This window comes from Purpureocillium takamizusanense, chromosome 2, assembly GCF_022605165.1.
Source record: "Purpureocillium takamizusanense chromosome 2, complete sequence".
Classification (NCBI taxonomy): Eukaryota; Fungi; Ascomycota; class Sordariomycetes; order Hypocreales; family Ophiocordycipitaceae; genus Purpureocillium; species Purpureocillium takamizusanense.
In genome coordinates this window covers 4884117-4911249 of record NC_063069.1, presented here as the reverse complement: position 1 = coordinate 4911249, position 27133 = coordinate 4884117, and the positions used below count along the sequence as shown (strand labels likewise).

Genomic DNA, 27133 nt, shown 5'->3' with positions numbered 1-27133 from the left:
GTGACTGACTGTGGCCAGCCGGACAAATGAAAAGTCTTGAACGTATCTTTTTGTGAGAGTGAGAGTTTGATGGGGGCGAAGAAGTGGGCGGCGGGTCGCTGTGCTCCGGCAGGCGTGCGACGAGGCGATGCAAGGTTTTGCCAAGCCCGATTCGCCACAAACGACGACTAATACCCGGACAAAGTTGACGAACGAAGGGTAGATCCACAATGATGCCGAGGGAAATTTATCGTGAGGCGCATATGGCGTTTGTTCCCAGTTGTGTTGGCGCCTCCTTCACCCAACGAGCGAGCGTCCTTCACCATGAGCGTGTGTGCTGCTGCGTTCGGAAGAGTGTTGGCGCTGGACTGTATTTTTTTCTCCCCCAATGCGTTGTTGATTCACTTTGAGAATAGTACATACTGATGATACTGTACTCACTCGCGTGGCATCGAATACAGGGACTGCTTCTGACCCACGCTCCCTGGACTTGTTTGCCCTCCCCCTGGGGCCCCAGACGGGCGCAACGTGGGACTGATACCGACTACTACTACAGTACTAACGTTACTAGGTGGGCATGTCTGGCGCTGCTTCTTTTTACAACGCAGTGCAGTGCCGTGCATCGCTGGTTGGTGGCGGTGGTAATACGTAGTGGTGGCTGTCGCTAGGAAGAGTAAATAATGAGTGATGAGTGAGTGAGTTGATGAGTCTAACCAATGAAGTGTGTGGTGGGTTCCCATGCTCGTGAGAATGGCCTCATGTTTGTTTCACTGCTGCAAAGGGTAACCCGGCGGCGGCTGGCCCCGCTTCGAGGCAGTCACGACGGGCGCCTCTCGCAAAATCCCATCATGATCTGGACCGTGACGAGGTCGTCGCCGTTGTGATCGTTTAGTACGCCTCGTGCGAGACGGTTGAGCGCCGGCGCCGCCCTGCCCGAGACGGAGGGTGAATTCGCGCCTACGGCGGGTTGGCCAGGCGGACAGAGACAGTCCAGTCCCCCACGGCATTCCGACTGTAGTCTGGCAAACGACGCACCATGTTCGATGATGAGACCTACGAAAAAGCCTGGAACGGTACTGTACTTCGTACCTGCGGCCTTTTTTCTTTCTGTTCTTCTGGTGTCTCGAATCGAATCAAGTTGGCAGGGGATGGAACGCATGCATGCAACACGAAGCGGGTAATCGTGGGTTTGCTTGCCAACAACCCCTTGGGGATCGTCCCGCCGCAGGGAACATGACGGCAACGACGACAACGACGATGGGATGCACTTCGGCACGATACGGGCCAAGGGCTAGACTGATGAACTGGATCCTGCGGCGGAGACGAGGCGCAGGTTCTGGTTTAGCGCCCCCAGCGTAACAAACGGTGGGCATGGACGGTCAAGAGCTGGCAAGATGGGGGTGGGTGGCATGGATGGATCTACAGGTACCTACCCAGGAAAGCGATTGGCTTCCTGCCTGCTGTGCCGCCGCCCGTGCCTGGGGTGATACGGCGATAATTTAATACCTCTTTTCGTCTTCTTCTTCTCAAACGGGCGTGCGGTATTATCGCACTTTATGCCTTGCAAGGGGCCCAACGGGGACAGGGGACGCCTCACTGTTGCAGGAATAGGCAGTAGTAAGTTTGTAAGTTACTAGACGGGGAGCAGCAGCTGCAGCAGTAGCAGGAGGAGGATGAGAAGGAGGAGGCCTCCTCTGAGCGACCGCTCACACCTAAGCGCGGCGGGTGCGTCGCAGTCGGACAGACGGAGGGACGGACGGACAGGCGTGCGGGACAGACCCAACGTGACGGAGATGATGGAAGGTGATGAGTAGGTGGTGGTAAGTTAGTTGTGGTGTGTGTGCACGTGCGTGCATGCGTGCATTGCATGGCATGGCGTGGGTGGTGCCGTGGGCATGCCTCCTCGCCCGTGCGTCGTCGTGGTCCATGCCCCTCCGACGACGACGACGACGTCAAGACCGCCATAAAGGACTACGTCTATGTGCGCGCCATTGTGAAGTCGTCGATCGATCAGGGGTAGGGAGCCGAGAACCGCGATCGATATACAAACTGAGTTACTGGGGTCAAGCTGACGGCCCTCTGCGCGGTGTCATGACGTCGCGAGGCTGGACAAAGACCTCCTGGAATATTGGGGGTGTGACGAACGGGCATCAAACAGTCGTGGAGGCTGCTACTAGTAGTAGTAGTAAGTAAGTTAGTAGTAGTAGCAGCAACTCCCGTGCGCGCGGCGTCGTGCTCAATTGGGCACGGCGGCGGCGCCGCGAGCATGCATGACGGAGGGACGCATCGTGACAAGAAAGAAGCGGCCTTGCGCCATTTCGCTTTCAAGGTCCCCTTCCCGCCAGAGATACTACGTCATTCCGCCGGGGGCTACCCAAGTGGTGGAGCCTCCATCCCGCGGATGGCGCCCCCCAGCAACAGCAACAGCAAGTGAATATCCCACCCCTGTCCTGTCCTGTCCTGTCCCCTCCATGCCCCTCATGCCCCTCTCCAACGGGCAACAACAGCCCAGTGCAGAGAGGTGTGTTGCCGAGCGGGCTTTCTCATTCAGCTTTCAGGCCCCTCCTTTGGGTTGTTGCCGCAGCTGCATTCAAGGACAGACAACCCCCGCGATGCATCATGGCGTTGCTGCAGCCACGGACCGGACGACCCAATTGCGCTCGTCTGGGGCGGGCGTGTGCTGCGGCAGACGCGCCGTGGGGTGGTGGCTGCTTGACCGGTTCGCGCGATTCACATGCCCTCCATCGCGGAGACCCGTGGCCATCGATGCGTCCATGGTCGTCGTCGGTCCTTCTCGACCGCGAGGGGCGCCTGTGTCACCGTCGCGCGGGCGGATTCCAGCCTTGTTTGACGCTTCACAAGGAAGGGCGGGCAGACACGAGCCACGTTAGTTACCTTAGTGGCGTCCATTGTGCCGGCTGGCCGCCAAGATCCCATCTGAATGCCATCACATCGCGGCGGCGGGCTCGAAGGGTCCCGAGACAAAGTGCCACGAACCCCGCGAGGTGTGGAATTGGGCCGACGCATCAATCAGCGGCGTCGTCGGCATCGTGAAGTCGGGGTTGGCGGGCCTCGCTGATGTCACCTCCATTACCCGTCCGAGCCCACCTTGGCAGATTCAGGGGGTTGCGTGCGATGCGGTTGGCATCTGCTGCTGATCTAGGTACGTAGGACTCGGCATCACACATCCAGGTACTGCTAGTTAGTACCCATTAGTACCCGAGTGACGGGGAACAAAACAACCTCAGCCGGCAATGCATTCGTCTGTAATGGAATCTCCCCTTCGTCCGCCTGCTGCTGGAACGGAGCGACCGTTCACCATTACCGTCTGGCGAGGACCGCGTCCCGGCGTTTACACGCACGTCCTTGAAGGTCTGAACTACCGTCGCTCGTGATCCAAGAGCTGAAGTGTTATTAGCCAGCCATGTACTCCGTATGCAGAATCCACTGGGTCAGTACCGGTGGTGATGCCATCATCACGCACAATGGCTGCTTGTGCTGGTGCGGGCGCGGGGGGCCTCTGCAGTGGACCCGCACCCCCTGTGGCCGGCCGGTTGGCACAGGCTGTGCGGCGGCGCCAGCGGTTGAGGAAGGTGGCTTGTCCGGGCTTGGCATAGGCCCAATGGCTGACGTGCATCACGTTACAGTGGGTCCGGTCACCAACTGTGCCACCATGACTGAGAGGTGTCCGCTCCGTTTCGACGTGACGCTTCAGCAATCGCACCGGCGCCATTGGAGGTGCCCTCGCCCCCTGTGGGAGGGGCGGGGGGGCGCGCGCGAGTCGCCAGCCTTTCCATGCGTGCGGCGACTGGACGACGGCGAGAGACCTTGCCCGCGTTAGCGTGCCTAGCGCTGAAACGGGCCTGTAAATTCGCGCTGCCCGGCGCCGGCCCCTTGAAGGCGTCCATCCACTGTCCCGCCGGCGGGGAGCCTGTCGTAGGTAGAGGGGGCGGAGGGGCCTGAGAGTTTTTGTTAGGTTGGCCCTGGAGACAGACGGCGCAACTCAACTCTGCCCGTCTGGGCCGGCCAGCCGACGTATGTCTGAGACGAGAGGTGGCCGGGTGAGGCGACAGCTGGCAAGCCATACTTTTTTTTTCTTTCCTTTCTTTCGTAGGGGACACAACAACGAAACGGCGGTCAGTGATTGCGTGTTCGAAAATCCAGCGTCGCCATCGTTCGATGTTAAAATATGGGACTGTAATGAAAGAACTACCTTACCTGCGCATGACGATGACGATGGGTGCGCGCGCGCTGACTTAGTAGACGAGGCGGTGCTGGCGACAGCGAAGATAGGTACCTAGGCGGCTACAGACGACGAGCGGCCTACCTACGGCGGCGTCTCGGACTGCAGGAGGCCGGACAGGACCTCCATCCATCTCCTAAGTGCGGGACCCCCCCACCCCGCCTGCAATGCCCGGCCTGTTCTGAATCTACAGCGAACGCCCAGCATCATCAGCAGGCGCCCAGCCGAGCAGCCTGGCCAGCCAGCTCGCGCGCCTGGCAAGCCCCTGCCCCACCCTGCCGACCCGAGCCCCTCCGGGCCCCCCCCATTGCCCCCCAACAGCGGGCGCCCAGCGTGTGAAGAGAGCTCCACTGCGAACGCCCGCGTCACGTCACTCTCAATCATCAATCGTCTTGTCGTTGTCGTCGTCGTCGTCGGATCCCGTCATCCCTGCCCTGCCTTGCCTTGCCTTGCCTTGCCGCTACGGTGATGCTGCCTGGGGCCCCCGACCCTTGCCCCATTGGACGGCGAACTAGAGTCAGCCCCAGTTTCCCCCAACCGTATCCGTCCTCCGTCGCTCGTCGTCACAGGCGGGCTGGCTGGCTGGCATGCGCTGCTGGGCCACCACCCAGGACCGGGCAAGCCCCGTTTCACTCACTCCCAGGCCCCTCCTTCCCTGCTTCCCACCGTCCCGTCCGTCCATCCATGCCATCTTGCATTGGCATTTGGCATTTGGCTCCGGCTTTGCTTTGCTTTGCGTTGCTTTGGCGTTGCTTTGCCATTGCCCCTCCCTCCTTCCCGGAACTCCCTGGTTCCTTCCCTGCCCTCCGTCGTCACCTCAGTTTATATAAACTCCAGCCGCCCCCCCTCCGTCTCGTCTCATCTGTTCCACGATACCGTTTTCTTCCTCAACTCGCAATCATCTTGCCCTCATATCAGCACTTTTTCTTGCACTGATTGATACACATCTGACCCGATCTCTTTCTTGCATCCAAGCACTCGCCTCGTTCTCGATCATCGGGCACCGCTCGACTTACACACACGCTCATACCCCATCCACCGTCTTCTCCCACCGTTTTCAACATGGGCAAGAAGGCTGTCCACTTTGGCGCCGGCAATATCGGTACGTCATTTCCCGCCCGTGCTTGTCCCCATGCCTTTCCGCCTCACCCGCTGCCAACACCCGCCCACTGCGATGCCGCGCTGGTCCGCTTGCTGCAGCGCCCGGTGTCCACTTGGTTGGGCCCTGGCCAGCACCGTGGTCTGCTGGGTGACGCTTGCGTGGTACACGTACAAAACGCAGTACCTCCACGCTTGGAAAGGACGAGTTCAATGACTGACTCCTCAGCATAGGCCGCGGCTTCGTCGCCTGTTTCTTGCACAACTCTGGCTACGAGGTAGTCTTTGCCGACGTCGTCGACTCATTGATTGACCGCATCAATGCGACGCCCTCCTACAAGGTCATCGAGGTTGGTGTCGACGCCACTGCCGAGAACACCATCACAAATTATCGGGCCATCAACTCCAAGACGCACGAGGAGGATCTGATTGAGGAGATTCGCACTGCCGAGGTCGTCACCTGCTCGGTCGGTCCCAACATCCTCAAGTTCATCGCCCCCGTCATCGCCAAAGGCATTGACCGCCGCTCCACGGATGACGCACCTCTGCATGTCATTGCCTGCGAGAACGCCATTGGCGCCACCGACACACTTGCTCAGCACATCAAGGACCCCCGCAACACGAGTCCCGAGCGTCTCGATGACCACCACCTGCGCGCGCGCTACGCCAACTCTGCCATTGACAGAATTGTCCCCGCCCAGGACCCCAACGCAGGCCTCGACGTGACGCTGGAAAAGTTCTTCGAGTGGGTCGTTGAGAAGACTCCGTTTGAGGACATTGGGATCCCTGCCATCCAGGGTATCAACTGGGTCGACAACCTGCAGCCTTTCATTGAGCGCAAGCTCTACACTGTCAACACCGGACACGCGACCGCGGCCTACCACGGCTACAACAGGAATAAGAAGACCGTCTACGATGCTCTGCAGGACAAGAACATCATGGCCGAAGTCCGCGGCGCACTGATGGAGACCAAGAACCTTCTTGTCTCCAAGCATGGCGTTAGCGAGGAGCAGCAGACTGCCTACCTGGAGCGCATCATTCATCGCATTGGCAACCCACATCTGGAGGATGCTGTTGAGCGCGTTGGCCGCGCCCCTCTACGCAAGCTTTCCCGCAAGGAGCGCTTCATCGGCCCTGCTGCTGAGCTCGCCGAGAACGACCAGCCCATCAAGTTCCTCTTGGACGCCATTGAGATGTGTTTCCGCTTCCAGGGTGTCAAGGACGACGAGGAGTCCAAGGAGCTGGCCAGGATCATGTCGGAGAACAAGCCCGAGGATGTCGTCACCAAGGTGTGCGGCATCCAGACAACGGAAAAACTCTACCCTCAGCTGGTGGAACGCGTCAAGCGTGTCCAGGACGACAGCCGTGAAGATTGACGGCGTGGCCGGTCGTCTTCGTCATCACCCCCGCGCAGGCGACTGAGGCCTAGGATGTAACTGGGCGCGGCGCTTTTTTTTTTGACGAGACATGAGCCTGTCATGATTCTTTTCCAGCAATGCTTTTATCCTGTGTTTTCATCATCATTTGGCCAAGCAGCACGGCGCACGGGTCGGCATGGAGTTTTGGCGGGGCCAGAGAGCCTCGAGCCTGGGACAGGGGCAATACATGCCCGTACATAGACTGATGTTATGACGGTTTAAATTGATCAAGTCTAAAGCACCAACATACCACCTCTGTGAAGCAGGCAACCTGTCGGGAGGTGGTGAACACGACGTGAGCTTATATACCGCGGTGTGCCATGGACAGCTGGATCGTACTCCCTGTCTGAGTGTGATGAGGCACATTCATGAGGCCAGTTGCAACATCAACCACCCTTGGGTGGTAATTTTATGTTGGTTCTCATCGGACGACACACCGATAGCATAGCGATGCGGTAATGTCTAGCCTTTCTGAAGCGAGAATGCGCACCCATGTTGACTTGATATCAATAGTGTGCCTAGGGCTGAACGCAGCCGGGGGGCTGTGCTGCTGCCATCACGCAGTGGCTGAGGCTTCAGGCAGCCATGTGAAATAGCATCGCGTCCTCCGATGTCGACCAGCAGACAGGAGACGCTTACTGAGACTTCCCCAACTCCTCAGCAAACAGAGCAGCTCATTGACCGTCCATCAACTGCCCAGCATCGGGAAAGCTCATCGAGAAAATTCCATCAACTCCCCCAGCGAGAGGATAATATCGGTTTATAATCTACCAACTCTTTTGGGAAAAATAAGGAAATTTCTCATTGGCAGGAACCTCCACTCCTTCGCAACAATCCTACGCGCGCGCGCCAGGCCATGTCGGGCTTCGAGGTCGCCGGCATATCGCTGGCCGTGGCGGGCCTGCTGCTCTCCGTCAAGGGCGCCGTCGACGGGCTCAACATGCTGGCCAACGTGTGCGAGAGGGACAACGGGCTGCGCTTCGCGGCGACGCGGTATCACGTGGAGAAGGTCAAGCTCGAGGTCTGGGCGCGGCGGTTCAGGGTTTACGACGTCGACGTCGATGACGATGACGATGACGATGACAGGGGGGCAAGTGGTGGTAATGGTGGAGGAGGAGGTGGTGGTGCTCGCGAGGAGTGTCTGCTGCTTAAGCAGCCGCGCATCACGCGCGATGCCGTGTGGCGCATTGTCGCGGAGATCAACGCCACGCACGAGCTGGCTGTGGAATTTATCGCGAGGTATCACGTTGAGCCTGTTGTGCCCATCTTCACCGCGGCCGCCGGCGCCAGCGTCTCCTCCACCTCGCCGCAGCAGCAGCACACCGCGACGACAACAACAACAACAGCAGCAGCAGCAGCAGCAGCAGGAACTGGACCGGAGACGTTCCACCGGCGGAGCAAGTGGGTGGCGCTCCTCGCCGAGGCGCGGGCCCGGATCCCGCAGACGCACCGCCTCCGCTGGGCGGCCCGCGACAGGGACAAGTTCGGCGGCCTGATCGAGCGGCTCGCGACGCTGAACCAGAACCTGTGGGACGTGGTGGTCGTGGCGGAGGCGGCGCCGCCCGGGGAGGTGCGCGTGGACACGCTGAGCATCGTCACGGGGGTGCTCAGCGGCCTGAGCGACCAGCTGTCGCTCGCTTCGCTTTTGCAGCAACAGACCTCGTCGTCGTCGTTGTCGTTGTTGAGCAGCCATGGGAGCGGCGGCGACGGCACGGCCTCGTTGTTGGCGCTGGCCGCAAGGCTCAAGAAGATGCAGGGCGAGACGGTGGCGGAACTGGCGGCCAAGGTGAAGCGCATCGACGCCTCGGAGCTGCGTCTCTGGGACGCGCTGTCCAACGACACGAGCAGGCGCTGCATGGGCACGTACACGAGCCAGACGGCGGCGCCCGACGGCAGCGGGAACGGCAGCGAGAGCAACAGCTTGCCGGAGCCAGTCTGGATCGAGTGGAAAGCCGTAGAGAGCGTCAGCGTCAGCAGCAGCAGCAACAGCAGCACCATGGACGACATCATCCTCCGCGTCCACGCGCTGGGCGCGCTGCTCTCCACGGACAACGCCGCGACCTTTCACCGCCCGGCCTGCCTCGGCGTGTACGACGACGTCGACTACAGGGACCGACACAGGAGCCGGAGCCGTCGCATCGGCCTCGTCTACCGAAGCGGCGGCGGCTGCTCCCCCACTAACGACAACGGCCTCCCCCTCGCCCCTCCAGTCTCGCTGGCGGACCTGCTGCGCGCCGCGGGCAGGGCGCGGACGCGGCCTCCCCTCGGGGCGCGCTTCGAGCTGGCATACAAGCTCGCCTCGGCCGTGTCGCTGCTGCATGCCACCGACTGGATCCACAAGTCGTTGCGCAGCGACAACATAGTGTTCACGCCGCGGGCGCTGCGGGCGCCGTCTCTGGGACACGGAGCCGTGGACGGCGCGGAGGTGGACATCACGGCCCCGCAGATCGCCGGCTTCCAGTACAGCCGCCCGGCGGGCGACGCCTCCCTCGAGGGCCGCCCCACGGGTGTGCCCGAGCTCGACTACTACTACCACCCGGAGGTGGTGTCGTCGTCATCATCGTCGCGGGCCGGCAACGGCAACGGCAACGGCAACGGCAACGGCGACGGCGACGGCAACGGCGGCGGAGGAGGAGGGTGGACCAAGGCGCGGGAGCTGTACAGCCTGGGCGTGGTGCTGCTCGAGGTGGCGCACTGGCGGCCCGCGTTCGAGGAGCGCTACCGGGCCATGACCATGGCGGAGGTGTCGGCGGCCATGCTCGCCGACGTGCGGGGCAAGTTTGGCGACGACCTGGCGGGCATGGTCGGGAGGACGTTTGTCGACGTCGTCGAGCGCTGCCTGGCGGGCTCGTTTGTTGGGGTGTCATGGTCGCCGTCGCCGTCGCCGTTGCCGGGTGGCGGGCTGAGCGCGGCGGACGAGGCGAGGGCGCTGGGGGATGCGTTTTTCCAGAGGGTGGTGAGGCCGCTGGCCATGCTGAGGGCGTAGAGAGAGCGGTGAAGCGTTTGAAGACTGTGCGAGGTAGAGTCTTGTACTAGAAGTGGTGGGACCCGGCGGGGAGGGGGGATTGCGTCGGGCATGTTGACTTCATCGCATCTTGCGTGGCTAACGATACGACACGATAGAATAACTGAGAGCACCCCTTTATTCCAGCTCAAACTGTGTTGAAGGAACGAACGTGTAACGCATAATGTGAAACTGGCTAGTCAATAAAAAAGGTCACCTCGTCACTGCCACCAAGGAGTCTACTCTCGTACAAGTCATCATCAACTCGGGCGCAGCCACGTCGTCGTCCGCGTGTTATGGTCCACATAGTACACCCTCCCACTCGACCCATGCACTCTCGCCTCCCAGCCAGGAGGCAGGTCCAACGGGGGTCTTGTTGACCTCTCGGCCCTCCGCTGCGAGACCTGCGCCTGCAAGCTGCTCAGATACCCTTCAGGGGGCAGGGGGAGGTCCTTCACCAGATTCCCAGCCACCACTGCTGGATCGGTGGCACCGAGGAGATCCTGCATCATCCTCAGCGAGCGCTGTGGCATCCTGACGGACAGGCCCGTCTCGTCGATAATCTCCACGGGCTCGTTGTCCTCGTCGCTGTACCCCTCGACGTCGAACGCCGCCGGTGGTTCCGGCCCGTCGTGAGGGAGTGTCTGCGGCCAGTCACCGTCGCCGCTTCGGTCAGCACGCAGTGCTCTTCCTTTGAACGCGAAATCGTAAGTCTGAGTGCGGCCAATATAGAATTTTAAAAAAAAACATGGTCTAGGTCAATGCGGCCACCTACTGCTCCCAATGTGAACGTTGCTCAGATGCCTAGCTGCCGTAGCTGTCAATAAGCCATCGTGCAGCCGTACGCCGCTCCCTGACTGGCCGCCGTCAGCCTCGACCAAGATGCGTATCGTTTTCTGCATGTTAGCGTCCCATGCCACAATCTCCCGACGTCCGCCGCGCAGGACCTCTTCCCCGGGGCCGACTCGCTGATACTTGACCGCGAGGTCGAGAGCCGTGTATCCGACAAACCCCCTCTGGCCCGTGGGATCCAACGACGCGTGTGATGCCTGCGTTTCGAGTCCTGCCGCAGCCCCCCGGTGGAGGAGCAGCTCCACGGCCGAAGAGTTGCCGTACATGGCCGCGTAGTGCAAAGCGGCCCTGCCAGAATAGTCGATGAAGTCAATCTTTTCGGGGTAGAGATCCAACAGAAACTCCAAGACTGACATCTCGAGCGCAAGATGCGCCCCGTCAGTCGGGGATGTCTTCTGGAGCAGCACTGTTCTAAAAACGGTCGTGCTCCATGGCTGCGTCTTGTGCACCCAGGTGAAGAACGGCGGTGTCCCAAACCTATTTACGAGATACCGGAGGCGGTCGATGCCAAAGTCCATTCGATAACTGATCAGGGCGCTCAGCAGTTTCCCAAAAGCAGTGAAGCCGCTCTGCTCGTCGTGACCCAAGATGCGGTCCATATCATCGCAGTGCTCAACCAGGACGTCGACAACTTCAAGACTGGGATTCCGCATAAGAGCCCAGGTGAAGGGAGTGGACCGATCCTGGGAACGGTCGTACGGGCTCGCGCCTCGGCGGAGTAGCGCCGTCGCATATCCGGTCCATTCTTGCGTTGCCGCAGAGTGGAGGGGCCTGCGGCCCTTGTCTCCGACGAGCTCGACAAGAGAAGGATACTCATCCAGCAGGTAAAAGAAGATGTCGCGGGAGTCACAATATATACTCCTCTGCAGCGCACTGTACCCGCCGTAGCGCCCTGGATCAGCGAGATAGGGTAACGGATCGATGCCACGATCTGTAATGTGCCGCAGGAAGAGGCGAAGGGCAAGTGTGTCACCGGTGTATACCGCCAAAGTAAGAGGGATCTCCTGCTCGTTATCTTCTCCTTCCCCTCCCGAAGTGGGAGGCGAAGCCGAGGCTAGTGGATCTGCTCCCAGTTGCAAGAGTAGGGATAGAGTCCTCTCTTTATTGTCGCTAAACTTGTCCCGCGAGATGTATCTTCGATGAAGCACGATTGGAGGCCAAGTAGTCATCGCGTTGTACAAAAGGGCCGTTGCAAGGGCGGGGTTCATGAGTTGTCCATCCTCGCCCAGCGAATCGAGGCTGAGGCTGTGGAACAACTGCCCGACAATATCAATGTCGGGATCCCTAGGTAAGTCCTGTGCTAGATCAATGATCCTCGGTGCCAATTCAAGGGTGGCGTCCAACATCGCGTGAAGGTTGAGCGTCGCAAGCAGCGTGAGCAGTTGCAAGACGTCGGCTCGACTGATGCGAAAGTCGGCCCTCGTGTGCATCTCGAGGAACGCCTTGAATAACAGCGGGCGCAGTTTCAACGCGGCCCAGAACAGCGGGACGCCTCTGCCACGAGTGAAGTTATCGCTGAACACCTTTTGGGGCACCTCTGCAGCAACGTCCAAAACCGCACCGCGCTCAACGTATAGAGGAGCTAGCTCTGCGCCATGGTCATCGTCCATCATGGACAGGAAATGGGTAATGGCATAGCCTTCGGTGGTGATCCGATCCACTTCGGCTCCTTGCTCGAACAGAAACTTCGCCATCTCAAAGTGGCCGGCGCGTGTTGCGTAAAAAATTGGCGTCTCGTTGCGGGCGTTCAGAGCGTTGATGTTGGCACCGGCAGAGCCCACGAGGTACCTCGCGGACTCGAGATCGCCCGTGGCGGCACAGAGATGCAGTGCCGTCTCGTTGATGTCCCGGTGTCCTCGTCTGCTTGGAACTTGCCTGTCTACCAATTCATGATCCTCTCGGATCTCGGCGATCCAATCTGGGAGGTAGGGCTCAATCCTGACAATCTGAGGACTAGGTCTCCCCCAGTGGCGCCGCCGATGCATACGTATCGCCACTTCGTATAGACTCGGGTCCATGTCTTTGAGGCATTCGGCTGTTCCCAGATAGCCTGTCAGAGTCCCAAAAGCGCACCAGAGCCTACGTGGGATTTTGCTTTGATCCACCATGATGGATTGCTCAAGAGGGCCGAAGAGATGCGTGGTGTTGCCTTCTCCAGCTCCTGCCGCAACACACAGCCATGCCCGTGCGAAATGCTCCCTTACTGAGGTGCCTATGCCTAAGAGATATGATAGGGAAATGCTGGCTGCGACCCTGGCGAGACGGTAAAGACTATCGTGTTCAGCCAAGGCGGCTTTAACCCGATTGTCTTGAATCTTGAGGAAATCGTAGAGGCCTTCGTCGGAGACAGTGATTCCCTTCTTAAGGTCGAAGACAGCTGGCATTTGTACCGCAGATCGAAGCTCAGTACCCGCCGCCAGTAAGGCCTTGAGCATGGTTTCCTTGAACGTTCTGCTTCGATTAATATACTTGGGCTCCAAAACCTGTTGAGATTCGTGTTAAGAGACTGGACAAAAACATGCCATCTCGATAACCTACAAAAAGTGTTCCGAAGGCGTCGGCTGTATCGTAGGGCATGTTTGAAACGAGGGCTGTGTCTGGAGCAAAGCTGCCGACTCAAGTTAGTCAAGGCTCTGTGCTGACTGTATATATTCACCATGAAGGCCAAGATATCTACCTAAGATCTCTACCAGTCTCCGCCGCAAAGTTGGCGAAACATGTGGTGATCATTGTGGCCATAGGAAACCTCCTCGTCGGTTGAGTCGAGAGCCCAGAAGCTAGAATTCCTGCCAGGGGGATGTTGAGCTCGGTCTCAGAGATTTCGCTCAACGCCAGCCGTAGTAAGCTTGTGTCGGACTCATCATGAGTGAGTTTGCAGTTGAGGGCCCAGGTTCTCTTCTCTCCAGTGTCGAGTTTGTACTGAAGACATGTGTCAAGGAAGCTACCACCGGGTGGTATGTAGCCGCTTCTTGTCCAGATGGTAGCAATGACCATGGCGAAGGAATAAACGTCGCAGAGCTGCCAGTCGATTGCTGCCTCCTGAATCATGGCTTCTGGTGCCTGCCATTCGGGGGTCCCAAAGGAATATGAATTGGATCCATAGCTTTCGGCGGGGCTGACTCCGTTGAAGTCGGAAAGTTTGGCCACGATGGATCGTGATGAGTGCGCTTGAATGATGATGTTACCAGGCTTGATATCCCCATGTACCAGACCGCAAGCATGAATGGCCGCCAGCCCCAGTGCAATATCGCAGCTGAGATGAGCCTTTCTGAGGGACGAATGATAGGACCTAAGGTGTTGCAGACAGTCTTCGAGAGTGCCTACCCCGGAGCTTACAGTTAGATCAGAGCCTCACCATCAGGCACGTAAAGAATTACCATATTGCGCCAGTTCTAGGGCTAGGCTAGGAACGATGGAGTTGCTCTCCCAGCCGATATAAAGCAACTTGCAAATGTGCTCATGATGTCGCAGGTATGGATGCGTAAAGACGCTCAGTTCCTGCCAGAGTAGCTGGCACAGCCTTCGGTTCGCTTGTCCGCCACCGGGGAGGTCGTCCGGGGTGGCGCTATACTTCTTGAGCGCAACCAGCGTACCTGAATGATTCACTGCTGGTTACAAAGGGAGATCGACATGGAAAATCGCACTGCACCCACGTACCTGATGGATATTCGTCTCTTTCCGCGTGGCCGGTCCTGTGGATGGTAACGGTGCAGGACACCCCAGTCCCCAAACCATGGCTTCTCGCAGGAAGCTCGGAATGCTCGTCAGGAATGCCCTTCAAGGAAGGCAGGTCGCAAAAGGGTATATCAAATGACGCAGTAAGGGTGAAGATGGAGAAGATGTCGGGGCTTTGGCGAAGCCTTTCCAGAACGATGCGCTCGAGATGTTCACGGCCCTCAGCCGTGGGCTGGTTGGTGGTATCATGTTCTCGCACAATAGATGAAACCTGCGGCATGGTGACTCGCCTGTAACGATCGCAGTCGAACGGAGAGTGGCATGGTGGGAGGTAGGTGATGTTGAAGGGAGGGATTGGGGGTGGTGGTGGTGATGATGATGATGATGCCTGCCTGAGCAGTGCGGCTGAGCTGCAGCAGGCTTCGCCACTCGTGAAGGACCACGCGGTCTAGGCCCAGGCATCGTGCAATTGCCGCCAAGGTCTATAGACAGACACCTCTCGCACCTGGGTTTCGACAGAAAACAAGGATAGTCCGGACAAGCTCACACCACATGCGCTGCTATCACGTTCAGAAAGTGCGGGGCTCGTGCACTCTCGTCAGGTCGGGGGTAACTGGCACGGCAGCACTTTCCTCACTTTTTAGTCTCATCTCAATTAATACTACCATACCACGTCTGATCTCTTACAACTCTAACAACACAAATGAGCCACTATGGTACCGGTTGACGAAATTCTAGCCTGCATGTTGAGATGTCGAGGACTCGTCCAATACGTCAATGCAAGGCGAGCTCATTATTTCTGTCCCTGCAATTAGTAGAACATGACGAACAACTGTGCTGCGCAAGCCTCAAATACTTACGCCGCAGTTCTTGCAGCTGCAGGACTGTCCGCATGTGCAGCTGTTGGGGCCGCCGCAATTGCAAGTTGATCCACAGTCGCAAGCCATTTTGGAAAGTCTGTTGTGTTCTTTGGGCTCTTTCGTAAAATGTTTTGAATGTGTGATGAGGTTGGGATGCTAGTTGGATGTCATAGGCAAACTTGAGACCGGACGGGCCTGCCTAGTATATAGGTAGGCTCGGGATCATGACGTGTTCATGATGGCGAGCTTATGGTTTGCCATTCAGAGTAACATGGAAAGCTATAACAAGACAGGGTTTGCGCTAGTCGTTCCAGTGGCATTGCCCTGTCCTTGAGTGTGATATGACTTCCGTGTTGCTGACGGACAGCAGACGGGCGGTTCTGACTGTCAACGATCTGAAATTGCAGTTTAAACAGGTGGAAACATTCATGAACCTTGATTTGAGCCTAGATGTACCACTACAACGAGTATCACGACAGCTTGGTAATCTTCCTTGTCTTTTGATACTCGCGCAAGACCTCTCCCTTGCCCGGCGTGCCTCCTACGTGGCTCTTTTCGGCTTTCTCGACCACAACCTTGTATTGCTCGGCACGCTCGTCGCCTCTCGGCTTACTGATCTCTGGGTTCGCGCCGCTTGCCTCCAGTGGATTGGGCTTGCCCTTGGACTCGATCTCGGCCGAGACGATGATCTTGTCGGGCCGGGGCTGGTTGGAGCCAAAGGCCGTGTCCAGGAGCGCCGCGACATCGTCGTCTGTGGCAGATTTTGTGTGCTCGTCGCTGCGTGGCGAGAGTGTGTGGCGGTCCTGGACGTCTTTGTAGGCTAGGAGCCTACACGCGGTGCTGTGGTAGGGAGAACGGAAGCTCGGCGTTCGCGCGACCGCTCTCGTGCACAGGGTGGTTCGTAGTGCAGATTGCATGGTTGTTTCTTGTTAATGGTGCCTGCTGCAGGGCGTTGAGGGTATACGAAAGCACCAGCACGAATAGGTGTCTGCCAAGAGTGGGAAGAATGTCTCGCTGACATGGAGAAGAAGTCATGATGACAGGCAGAGCTTGTCTATGGGAGGTGGCGACAACTGGTTCAAGTCAATCAGTCTCGCAGCCCAAATCGCGATTTCTGATCTAAACTCTCTTGTCTGAGACGAGGGGTTAACGCAGTCTAATTTGGTATGTTGATGAACGCCAGACGCCAACACGTCACACAAATGGCATCCGGTAGGTACCTTGCGGTGGCCGTGGTGGTGGATCTGTCTGCATGATGGTGGGTGGCGTTTGGATGTCGGCGGCACCTTTACGCCTGGGAACCGACTGCTGGATACTACTTGATTGGGTGATGGCATGAGAGCTGTCGGGTAATTGATGCTTTATTTCGCGCGGCAATTCAACGTAGGTTAGTTTCAGGGGATTGTAGGTAGGTATCAGCCATGCAGAAACGCCAACACTTCAACAGGCAGATGCTCAGTGGACGTGCCTGGAGACTTCTACCGCCGGAGCTGGAGTCCACTGACCTTGGGTACGTACCTTTACGTAGTACTGGTAGCTTGTGGATGGTGGTCTCATCCTTGCCTGCAGTGGATGGAGCCTTGACCGCCAGACACGTGCTGGAGAAACAGGACCCAAGGCTCCTCGCAAGCTGACTGCACCGCGGACTGCAGGAGGCCTGCAGCACCAACCTTCAGCGGAGGTTGCGCCGGGCAGCTTCCCTGAGTGTGCCCCACCGCGCATGATGCAAACAGTTGAAGGTGGGGGGGTTTCGGCACTCATCAGCTGCGCCTGTCGGCCTAACCAACACCACCTCAACTTATGCATTGTACATAGGCTCTTCGTCAGCTCGCCCTGTCCTATCCTGGTCCCTTCTTCCTTTGAGCACACCGCGCGGACACGTACATGGCAGTCGAGTGCAGTTCTCGCGCCTTGAGATGCATTCGTCTTGCCACCTGTTGCTGATCGCGCTGACATTGGAGGAGGACCGACCTTCGACATAACGCGCATCATGGCCGCGGTGCAGAGGACGCGTCCACCTGCTGCGCCGTCGAGCTCGCGCGTGCCCGCAAACTCGTCGCGGCCGCTTCAGCATCGCGTGCAGGCGCCGTCCGTCGCAGCGAGTTCCTCTGCGCGCTCCAGTCAAGCTCCCTCGTCGTCGTTGTCGTCGTCGTCCGTCACCCTCTTCCTCACCAACCTGCGCCTCCTGGACCTCGACTTACTGCCGGACTGGCCTGGCATCACGACCGAGACGTTTGCCACCACTGGCTCGAGCGTCCAAGGGCAGAAGCGCAGGATACACTGTGTCGAATGGGCGCTCTTCCGCCTCTTTTCCCTCTGGGACCCCGACGAAGCTGCCAACGTGAGTCGCCATCGACCGCCATCCATGACCATTTTACGTCTGGCACACACACCATACTGATAGATGCCCTCTGCAGAAACTCAAGCCGTTCTTCCCACCCCTCGACCAGATACAGTCGCTCAACCTGCGCGCCGCCCTTCTCCGTGCGCTGGAAAATGTAAAGAAGAATGGCGTCCTCGGTCGTGACTCGGTCATCCGCAAGACCATGCTGGACGAGTGCAAAGGCGAACGGCTCGAGGAGGTTCTGGCTGTCTTTTCCACGGCTGTTCTGAAGCTCGCCACTGCCAACGAGGTAGAAGCGGGCCGCGCATTTCCCGCCGCTGCCCTCGAGATGGCCATCCAAGAACGCGGGTACTCCACCGATACTACCCAGCTGAGGATGCTGTCCCTGGTGCACAAGGCCCACATTCGGCACCTGCTCCAAAGGAAGAACGCAGCTAGGTCACAGTACTCTGACTTTGCCGATCTCTTGGGCGTCAAAGAGAGGGGCCTGGCCCGCCGGAACGAGATCCTTCTTGCAAAGCAGAAGCGTGGTGCCGACGACGAAACAGCCCTGTCTGACACTACCCTCGAGGAGATGCGGCGCATCGTACGAGGCAACTGGACCGGCAACGAGAAATGGATGTCTACGCTGCTGCTCGGCGACGCGGGCGCAGGGCCAAAATCCGGCTCTGACTTGTTCGCCATGCCCATGGATAGGATCTGGCGGCGTGTGGAGCAGGGCAGGCTGTCCGAGATTGAAAAGGACGACGGGGGGCTTCTCGACCAACTAGACGGCCGGGTGAACGCGCTGCGGGAGAGGCTGGGCAGATGGCAAGACCTACGAGCCAGCACGACCGGACATCAGGAGGGTCAACCACCAACCGCCTCGCCCTCAAAGCGCCGTGCTCAGTCAGATAAGAGGAAAGCGACCAAGGGCATTGACCTCCACTTTGAGCGACACCAGCGTGTTCAGGTCGGCGATCCAGAGTCTATTCGCGGAGCGAATAATATCATCAAGGGCGAGCAGCCTATACTGGATGAACACCGCGATATCGTGGATAGCTTGAGGGACGAGCTGAAGCGCATTCGCGACAATACCAATGGCGCAAAGGTCACAAGCTTTTTGGCGAGACCGAGACTGGCGCCGTCGCATCCAAATGACGAAGAGGGTGAGGAAGAAGAAGTCTCAGAGATGAGTGAGTTGGATGATGAAATAGGGGAAGTCACCTCGACAAGAGCAGAGCCACCGATTGCAAAGCGTGTCCCAGTTAGACCGCATTTTTCCGGCGACCATAACCCCAGTCATGCGACCACAAACGCGGCCTCGAAGCAGCTTGAACCCCCGATCAAGTCCCTCCACGACTTGTTGGACCACGACGAGGAGCCCATGGACGCGTCACGGCGGAGGAGTCTGTGGGACTCCTCCCCGCCATCTAGCCCCTCCCCTTCTAAACGATCCCCGACGCGACGAGTGATGGAATCAAATTCTGGACAAAGGGTTGAACCTGCTGCTGTACACGGACCATCGGCCGCGAACGCGCCGGACCAAGAGCCGCCACGGAGTGTGCCTTCGCCCACGCAGCAGCTTGCGGACCGTATACTTGAATCCATGAACAAAGCGTCGCCGTCTCCGACTAAGCGGGCTAAGCCGCGACATACGCTGTCGCTCGCGCAGCGCACGAGGCTGTCCATGGCCAGGACAAGTCCTTTTCTTGACGGCGAAGCGGATGATCTCGCTCCTGCACCGTCTTCGAATTCCAACCCGGCGGCGGGGCCTGCGTCACTGGGCCCCGCGCATGGCACTAAGAAGCCGTCACCTCCCATCCCCGAAGCCGATGAGCCATCTCAGGACCGTGAGCTTGGAAACGAGGACGACCTGGTTGCGCGGACCCGACGTAGCATGGCTGGACTCGAGAAAGCCAAGCAAAAAGCGCAGATAGAGCGACGCAGATCACTGCGCCGGTCCAAGCTGCCGCCACCGCGTCGGGACGGGAGCCTGTTCCCGAAACTGAGCGAGGAGCCCGAGGGTGGCGATGACACTATAGCGTTAGCGGAGGAGTTGATGGGCGAGGAGGACATGGAGGCGGTCTTCAGGTCGCGACCCAAGATCAAGGCGAGTCCAATGGGAAGCCCGACGAAGATGGATGACGAGTGGCCATGATTTGCAGCAGTATAATTCGATGACTAGCGAGGCATTTTGCTTGAGCGGCCTACAATGAGAAATGAGATACGTGTATGAGAACTAGTCCATGTCTGATGCAAGACTACAGATGTATGCCTTGTATTGTACAATAGTTCCAACTCTAGCTCTAGGTGCCCGACACGTAGTTGTACATGCTTCTTAATCCTACCAGCCCTGCTTCTTCAGCTCTAGAACCCTGTTCACGGCGGCCTTGAAGCCTGCCTTGAAACGGAACCTCCACCGCTGGCTCCTTAACCGCTTCTTCTTGAGGCCCTTGCGCTCGTGGAACTTCTGCGAGTGATACTTGTTGCGGACCTTTTGCTCGCGGCACATGCGATCGAGGACGCGCAATGCGATGGTGGGCGTCGGCGCCGACGTTGGCGTGATGCGATCCTTGATGAAGACAGTGCGTCCAGACACGGCCTTGGAGTGTACCTTGGGCCGGGAGAGCGGGTCGCCGAGGCCGAGCGAGCGGCCATACGCAGCGGACTTGTTGGCAATGATGGAGGCGATGTCGAAGTCGAAAGGGGTAGAGTTGTCGGCGGCCGTGTAAGGGTGCTGGTTCTTCCCCGGAGGGGTGGTGGCGGAGGTATCGGCGGTCTCAGCAGCAGCAGCAGCAGGGGGGGGAGGCGGCGGCGGTGGCGGCATGTCGGCATTGGGAGGGACCTCAGCGCTCGAGGCTGGCGGCTTGCGAGATCGAGGATGCTTGGTCGACACGGGCGGTGTCTGCCCCGGGGCGGGCTGTCGTGGCGTGGCGGGGGCGTAGTTGCCTATGAGGGGGTTGGAGCGGACGCGCGGCGGACGCGGAGATGAAGACGGGGACGGGGATGAAGCATCGCGATTCGAGCCCGAGGGAGAAAAGCGCATGGGGAGGGATGTCGAGAATGCGCGGGCGTGAGCGGACGAGACGAGCACCCGTGACAGCACGGAGCTGCTGTACCGCGTGGTGGCGGCCCTAAGCACAGTTAGTGACGGCAATGCCGACTGACAGGGTGGTGGAATGCACATTTTGGCGAACCGTTTCGTCAATGGGCCGCCGATTGACTCGGCTGCGATGCGCCGGTTCGAGTTGGAACGAAGCTGGCGAGAAACGACGACAAACGTGCAGCGCAGCTTGGAGATGGTGACTGACAGACAAGGGCTGAAGTGGATGAAAAGTTGCCCGGCGGCGGAGAAATTTTGTTGCGGTGGTGCGTTGTATGGGGCCGTTGATTGGTACTTGCAGTTGGCGGCGCGTCACCCGCACGCGACAAGTCGCAGGCGCGCCGAAGAAAAAAGTTGCCCATCTCCCGCTAGCGGACCAGGGCACCCTCCAGCGATTGGCACCTCCACCACCACACACCACTACAAACCGACTCCAACAGTGAGCCTCGCAGGTGGCAGGCGGCTCACGAGAAACACAACCTTCACCACTACCACCACGGCGCTGCGAAAACTCGCATTCTGCACACCCACCCACCTCTTTGCCCACCGCGCACCCGTCCATCTACTCTCAAGTCGTCTGCGAAAGCTGCACACAGCGCCTTAATTGGTCATCCGCCGCGGCTCGAGGCTCTCCGGCGAGAGCAAACGGCAGGGGTGCGGAGCTCGTCGTTGCGTCGCGAGGCCCCGAGAGCATTTCTTGATCGAGGCTTGCCAAGTAACTCCCCGACGGCAACGACGACCAAGGCGACATGTCTTACAACCAGTATCCGGGTATGTTCATATGCTGGCTATCCCCTCATGTCATGCCAAGGCAAACTACTCTGCGGATTCGATGCTAACCACGCGTGTTTCTCACCAGGAAACCCGTACGGCGCGCCGCCTCCCGGCTATGGCAGCTACGGCGCACCACCTCCCGGCATGGGAGCTCCTCCCGGTGGTCTCGGTACTGATGCCCCCTTCTCCCCGGGAGTCCATATCATCGTCGACATCGCCATCGGCGCTAACAGAGGCTTCCACTCAGGTCCGCCCCCCGGCATGGGCTTGGCGGCACCAGGCATGGCACCTCCCCCAGGCATGGGAGGACCGCCACCCGGTGTTCAGGGCTTCAACGCGCCGCAGACGTCGAGCCGCCCCGGCGGCATCCCCGCGAGCTTTCAGCCCCCGGCGAACATGCCCAACATCAACTTCAACGCGCCTGTCATCCGCCTCGGCACGGGCACGCCCAGCGGACGAGGCGACGGACCGTCGACAAGTGCGGGCGGACGCTCAGGACTAGGCAGCGACAGTCGAGGTGAATCGGGCAGAGATCGTGGCGGACGAGACAGGGAACAAGCCCAGATGCTGATCCCGCCCAGCGCCGACGAGAAAATGCGATCGCTTGTCCTCTACCAGATCCCCGAGTCGCTCAGCAGAGAGGAGGATGCCAGGAATCTATGCAGCGCGGTCGGTAGACTGTTGTCGTGGGATATTTCGACGAGTCTTTGGCCGCGTCACAAGGACAAGAAATTTGGGTTCGCGCTCTTTGACGACGAGGACGCGATCTCGATCGCACTGAAGCTCTTCGCCGACGAAACCTTTGAGGTCCCGGTAAAGCGACAGCCCGGAGTTGCCGAGCCGCCCAAAGAAGTTGACAACTACGACGGCATCGAGAAGACCAGGCTTCTGATCTCTGTTGACGAGATGGTTGCGGATCATATACAATTATCAGCAGAGTCACAAGCCGCCGATCCCGATTTCCAGGCCCGATTAGACGCGGCCCGCCGCGCTGTCAAGCAGGTTCAGCGCGAGCTCTTCTACCCTCCTCTTAGTAGCCGAATCGACCCGGCCAACGACACGCCCATGGTCAACGCAGACGCGCCCTCGAACGTGGAGGTGGTCAACATCTCGATAGCCCAAGAGGACGAGCTGGCTGACATACCAGCCGAGATGCGGGAGGTTGTGGCCAGGGAGATTGCGGCATTCCGTGAGCGCAGCAACCAGCGTGACATGGAGAGGTTGCGGCGCGAGGAGGAGATTGCAGGACGGCATCAGCGCCAGCACGACACGTCGACCAACAACATCCCTGTCGGGCCTCGAGCCGGCGCCGTGTCGAGTGCCCCAACCGGTCCCAGGGGCCAGAACGGAACCGGGACCGATCGCGGCATCTCGTTTGTTAATGGCAGTGGTGCGCATCACGATTTGAGCGACAACGAAGACACGGATGCGAGCGATGGCGAGTTGGAGCGCAGACGCGCCAAGAGACGTGAGGAAGAAGAGCGCAAGAAGTATGTCGAAATGGAGCGCAAGTGGCTGAAGCGAGAGCGTATCCGCCAGCAGGCGCTGGAGCGTGAACAGGAACGGGAGAGACAGGAGGAGGAGCTCAACAGGCGGCGCCGGGACGAGCAGTTTGCGCGCGAAAAGGCATGGGATGACGATGTCGAGGCCGCCCGCAAGACGCACCCCTACTACCGCGACCGTGCCGAGTGGGAGCGGAAGCGCGCCATCGATCGTGGCATCGAGGAAGCAGCCGACGACGCGGACCGACGCGAGGAGGAGGAAGAGACACGGCGGGAACAGGAGCAGCTCGAGAGAGCCCGCGGCCAAGCCGATTCCTTCCTCGACCAGCAAGACCGGGAGATGCAACAGCGGCAGGTTGCCGCTGCACCGGCGCCGGCACCGTTCAAGCTGTCCCTGGGAGCGGCCGCCCAGCGAGCCCAGGCGTCTCGCGCGGTGCCCCAGCGACGCACCATTGCCGAAGTGGAGAATCTCCTGGACGACGAGGACAACGAGCCGGTGGCGAAGCGGCCTCTGGTTCCGCTGCAGATGGAGCCCCTGTCGTCGACTGCCGGCATGACGGAAGAGGAGATCAACGACGCATTGCGATCGCTTGCGCAGGAGATTCCGGCGGACAGGGATGGCCTGTGGGCTTGGGAGGTCAAGTGGGAGTACATGAACGACGCTATTGTGCGCGACAGCATCCGTCCGTTTGTGGAGAAAAAGATTGTCGAGTATCTCGGCGTGCAGGAGGAGATGCTGGTGGAGACGGTGGAGGAGCACATTCGCAAGCGCGGGACCGCGGCCGGGCTGGTCGAAGAGCTCGAAGGGGTAAGTTCTTCTCTCACTTGACTGTCGTTCGTGGATGAGTGGGTGAGCATCATGGCTAACAAGGCGTTGCAGGCTCTGGACGAGGAGGCCGAGGACCTGGTCAGGAAGCTCTGGCGGATGGTGGTTTTCTGCACCGAGTGTGAGAAGCGCGGGCTGCCTACGTAAACGCACCCCGGGTGCTTCACGACGTGTTGTTGCTGGCAGCAGGCACGCAGCCGACACAACCGCGACATTTACAAGGCGAGACAAGGAGCGGGCTAGGACGATGTGATGTGAAGGAAATGTCCCTTTTCGATACCATTTTGGAGTGTTGAGGATTACCGCCTTGAGACGGTGACTTTGACCGGTGGCGAGATATGACTTTCTACTGGCCCCATCAGGTGGTACTGTCATTGCCGATGGGCAGACGATTCGACGACGTTTCGATTGGATCAAAGCAGACCTGCGGATTCGGTGGGCACTATGAGTGCCATGGAGGCAGGGCGGGTCATTTGGCGCGTCTGGACAGACCAGACAAGATGTTGGGTTGGGCCTCCAAGGGCGAGCTCACTCATGTACAAACACTGTTTCTTTCTGTTTCGTCAACAACCTCGTCGACGAGGGCCCCTGCGGTCCACCGGATCGACGGACGGCGAAGCCATACCGTCAATCAAGAAGTGAGCGAGGGGCGGGCTACGCGAGGACGAGAGGCGACGGCTGGGGACACGGGCCTCGGCTGAGTGAGCGGGCGTTGGCAGGGCCGGGCGGCGTACGGCCTGGCCATATTGGCGCGCATGGGCACAATTGTGTGTGGTGTATGGTGTATGGTGTAGGGGATATAAAACAATGAGTACAATATGCTATGCGTATCATAGTTGTTGTCGTGATCTACGGAATGCGTGTGTGTATGCGTGCATGGGCGGAATCGGAGGGGCTGCCGAGACGAGAAATAGAGCGTACTCAGAGTAATTGAATTTTGTTGTTTGATTTGTTAGACGACGACTACCTACAGAGAGAGACCTGCTGTTGACAGTCGAGGCTGGTCGGTCTCTGGTGCCGAGGTGGAGGTGCCGAGGTCCCCCAACCCAGCGAGCGCCTCCTCCCCGCCTCCCCCGCACAGGTGGCGGCCGGACAAGCCTCCTTCTTTCTATCCTGGTGGCTCCCCGAATTCCAGTCCCCGCCCACGCGAGTGAGTTTTGTGGACGTCTCGCGGACGCAAAGACTTGGGTCGTCGGGCACCTTACAACTTCATGAGACTGAGACATTATTCCGGGATGATTGAGACCATGTCACGACGTTGAAACAATATCACGACCTTGAGAGCTTTGAGTAAACTCCTTGATCTGGGAAAGGGAATTTCGTCGTTCAGATTCGTGTTCGTGGCTGCTCCCACGTACGACGCATAGCTCGAGGGGACGCTCTGTCTCTCGCGTTCACATCATCGGCTTCACTTTTCAGCACTTGTCAAAAGCTACGTACGAGTCGCCGCCCCACAGCAGGCACTTACTTCCTCAAGCTCGTCATGAACGTCGACAAGAAGGGACTCTACAACCTGGTGGGTGGGCCGCCGTCTACCACGACCTCCGCTACAGCCGGTAGCAGCAGCACGATACCGACGTCCTTGCGCAGCGCGCCCCCGCCGGTGCCAGACACGCTCATCGCCTTCCCGCGGCCGCACGTGCTGCTCGTAACGCTCAACCGCCCCGCGCATCTCAACGCCGTGACGCGCGCGCAGCACGCGGCCCTGCACCGGCTGTGGACGTGGTTCGACGCGGAGCCGTGGCTGCGGTGCGCCGTGGTGACGGGCGGGGGCGGGGCGCGGGCCTTTTCGGCCGGGGCGGACCTCAAGGAGTGGGACGGGCACTTGAGCTCTGGAGAAGGAGGAGGGCAAGTGAGGAGGGAAGGAGGAGAGAAGACGAAGGAGGAGGAGGAGGAGAAACCCGGGGAGGATCATCGCGCGGCCAGCGGTGGGTCGCGTCGCCGTAGCGATGACGACGATGACGAAGATGACCACGGCGGGTTCGGCGGGCTGAGCAACCGCAAGGGCAAGAAGCCGGTGCTGGCGGCGGTCAACGGGCTGTGCCTGGGCGGGGCCATGGAGATGGTGCTCAACGCCGACATGGTGCTGGCGCGCGAGGGCGCGACGTTTGGGCTGCCCGAGGTGAGGGTCGGGGTGGTGGCGGTGGCCGGGGCGCTGCCGCGGCTGGTGCGGACGGCGGGCAGGCAGAGGGCGGCGGAGATGGCGCTGCTGGGGGGGACGGACTATACGGCCGAGGAGATGCGGGCGTGGGGGATCGTAAACCGCGTGGTGAGGGCGGCCCCATCATCGTCGTCGTCGTCATCGACATCACCGTCATCGTCACCTTCCACTCGCGAGGACTCTACACAGTCAGCGACGACGGAGAAGAAGAATAAGAGGGAGAAGAGAGGGTTCACGGAGCAGGAGCAGCAGAAACGGCAGAAGCAGCGAGAAGAAAAGGAGGCCGAGGCGGCGGCACGGGCCACCGTCGACGAGGCGCTGCGCTGGGCGGGCATCTTGGCGGCCGAGTGCAGCCCGGACTCGGTCATCGTGAGCCGCGAGGGCCTGCTGGGCGGCTGGGAGGCCGAGGACCCGCAGGCGAGCACGCGGAGGGTCGCGGGGGCGGGCGGCCCGTACCGGCGCATGGACGGCGGGGACAACATGCGCGAGGGGGTGCGTGCGTTTGTCGAGAAGAGGAAGCCTGCGTGGCAGGACAGCAAACTGTAATAGGTGGTGGTGGTGGTGGTGGTGGTGGTGAAGATGATCTATTGTGGGGGGGGGGGGGCTGAGCTGGATGCGGGCAGTTCATGAGACGGGCTCGATGACTCTCTGCTGGTTGTTTGCTACCTTGGCTGACAGAGGAGGAGAAGCGGTGCTAACAAGTGTTGGCGTGTAATGTATATACTGTAGTACGTGGGCATGGACTGATTGTATTTAAGTTTGCGTGAGAGGTTGAAAGAACTAGCACTTTGTGGTGCCTGGTGCTCAAGTTCCTCCTGGCAGCGAGATAAAAGGTTCTTGCATGATACGTACGCCATGAGTGCGACGAAAAGGTAAGCGGGACGGCAGACGGCGAACAAGCGCTATGCTTCAATGGTGTGAAGGGACTTGTTTAGCTTGGGGAGAGTGACAGCACAAGAAGCGCCAGTTATGGCTTGCTTGGTGACAGCCCGCTTGGAACTCGCGGGCAGTCGGGCAGCGCCGGCACGGGACGGCCCGTAGGTACCTGTTATAGAGTTGTACGTACCTAGTGGGGAGCCTTTTCAACGAGTGCCGGCTCCTTGACCACCTGCTGTGACCACCTCAAAAACGAAACCGGCATTCAATTATTACTCACCTCGCAGCTTTGTCGCAACTCATCCATCACTAGGTACGCATCACCATTGCTCCCGCCCGTTGATCGCGGCGAGCATCACCAGCAAACCCTCTCCATCGAGATATCGGGATATTTTCTTTCCTACCATTGATAGTGTCTCAACATCTTGACCCAGCA

At 59.4% G+C, this 27133-nt stretch overlaps 8 protein-coding genes across 9 annotated transcripts; 5 read left to right on the top strand and 3 right to left on the bottom strand.

Moving 5' to 3' along the window:
• Nucleotides 1-5284: 5284 nt before the first annotated feature.
• On the top strand, nucleotides 5285-6696 carry JDV02_003271 (Mannitol-1-phosphate 5-dehydrogenase; the record flags this gene model as incomplete). Its single annotated transcript, XM_047984382.1, has 2 exons — nucleotides 5285-5324; nucleotides 5555-6696. 2 exons carry the CDS (start codon nucleotides 5285-5287, stop codon nucleotides 6694-6696), a joined length of 1182 nt encoding a protein of 393 aa, XP_047840356.1.
• A 284-nt stretch (nucleotides 6697-6980) lies between these two features.
• On the top strand, nucleotides 6981-9957 carry JDV02_003270 (uncharacterized protein). The gene has a single exon (XM_047984381.1). It carries the CDS (start codon nucleotides 7595-7597, stop codon nucleotides 9722-9724), a length of 2130 nt encoding a protein of 709 aa, XP_047840355.1. The 5' UTR covers nucleotides 6981-7594; the 3' UTR covers nucleotides 9725-9957.
• Nucleotides 9873-14776, bottom strand: JDV02_003269 (uncharacterized protein). 2 transcript variants are annotated; one of them, XM_047984380.1, is made up of 6 exons: nucleotides 14252-14776; nucleotides 13972-14187; nucleotides 13272-13914; nucleotides 13133-13202; nucleotides 10518-13077; nucleotides 9873-10433 (listed from the first exon to the last, which is right to left on the bottom strand). In XM_047984380.1, the coding sequence occupies exons 1-6, from the start codon at nucleotides 14547-14549 to the stop codon at nucleotides 10003-10005; spliced, it is 4218 nt and encodes a 1405-aa protein (XP_047840354.1). In that variant the 5' UTR covers nucleotides 14550-14776; the 3' UTR covers nucleotides 9873-10002. The 2 variants fall into 2 exon arrangements, with proteins under 2 accessions (XP_047840354.1, XP_047840353.1); XM_047984379.1 differs by having other exon boundaries at nucleotides 9873-13077.
• A 781-nt stretch (nucleotides 14777-15557) lies between these two features.
• Nucleotides 15558-16226, bottom strand: JDV02_003268 (uncharacterized protein). The gene has a single exon (XM_047984378.1). It carries the CDS (start codon nucleotides 16044-16046, stop codon nucleotides 15600-15602), a length of 447 nt encoding a protein of 148 aa, XP_047840352.1. The 5' UTR covers nucleotides 16047-16226; the 3' UTR covers nucleotides 15558-15599.
• A 686-nt stretch (nucleotides 16227-16912) lies between these two features.
• On the top strand, nucleotides 16913-19686 carry JDV02_003267 (uncharacterized protein). The gene is made up of 2 exons (XM_047984377.1): nucleotides 16913-17470; nucleotides 17547-19686. Exons 1-2 carry the CDS (start codon nucleotides 17120-17122, stop codon nucleotides 19611-19613), a joined length of 2418 nt encoding a protein of 805 aa, XP_047840351.1. The 5' UTR covers nucleotides 16913-17119; the 3' UTR covers nucleotides 19614-19686.
• Nucleotides 19684-21120, bottom strand: JDV02_003266 (uncharacterized protein; the record flags this gene model as incomplete). Its single annotated transcript, XM_047984376.1, has 3 exons — nucleotides 19684-20589; nucleotides 20641-20761; nucleotides 21090-21120. 3 exons carry the CDS (start codon nucleotides 21118-21120, stop codon nucleotides 19800-19802), a joined length of 942 nt encoding a protein of 313 aa, XP_047840350.1. The 3' UTR covers nucleotides 19684-19799.
• On the top strand, nucleotides 20985-24483 carry JDV02_003265 (uncharacterized protein). Its single transcript, XM_047984375.1, has 3 exons — nucleotides 20985-21329; nucleotides 21418-23642; nucleotides 23715-24483. Exons 1-3 carry the CDS (start codon nucleotides 21308-21310, stop codon nucleotides 23805-23807), a joined length of 2340 nt encoding a protein of 779 aa, XP_047840349.1. The 5' UTR covers nucleotides 20985-21307; the 3' UTR covers nucleotides 23808-24483.
• Nucleotides 24484-24766: 283 nt separating this feature from the next.
• JDV02_003264 (uncharacterized protein) lies at nucleotides 24767-26372 on the top strand. The gene has a single exon (XM_047984374.1). It carries the CDS (start codon nucleotides 25144-25146, stop codon nucleotides 26365-26367), a length of 1224 nt encoding a protein of 407 aa, XP_047840348.1. The 5' UTR covers nucleotides 24767-25143; the 3' UTR covers nucleotides 26368-26372.
• The last annotated feature ends 761 nt before the right edge of the window (nucleotides 26373-27133 follow it).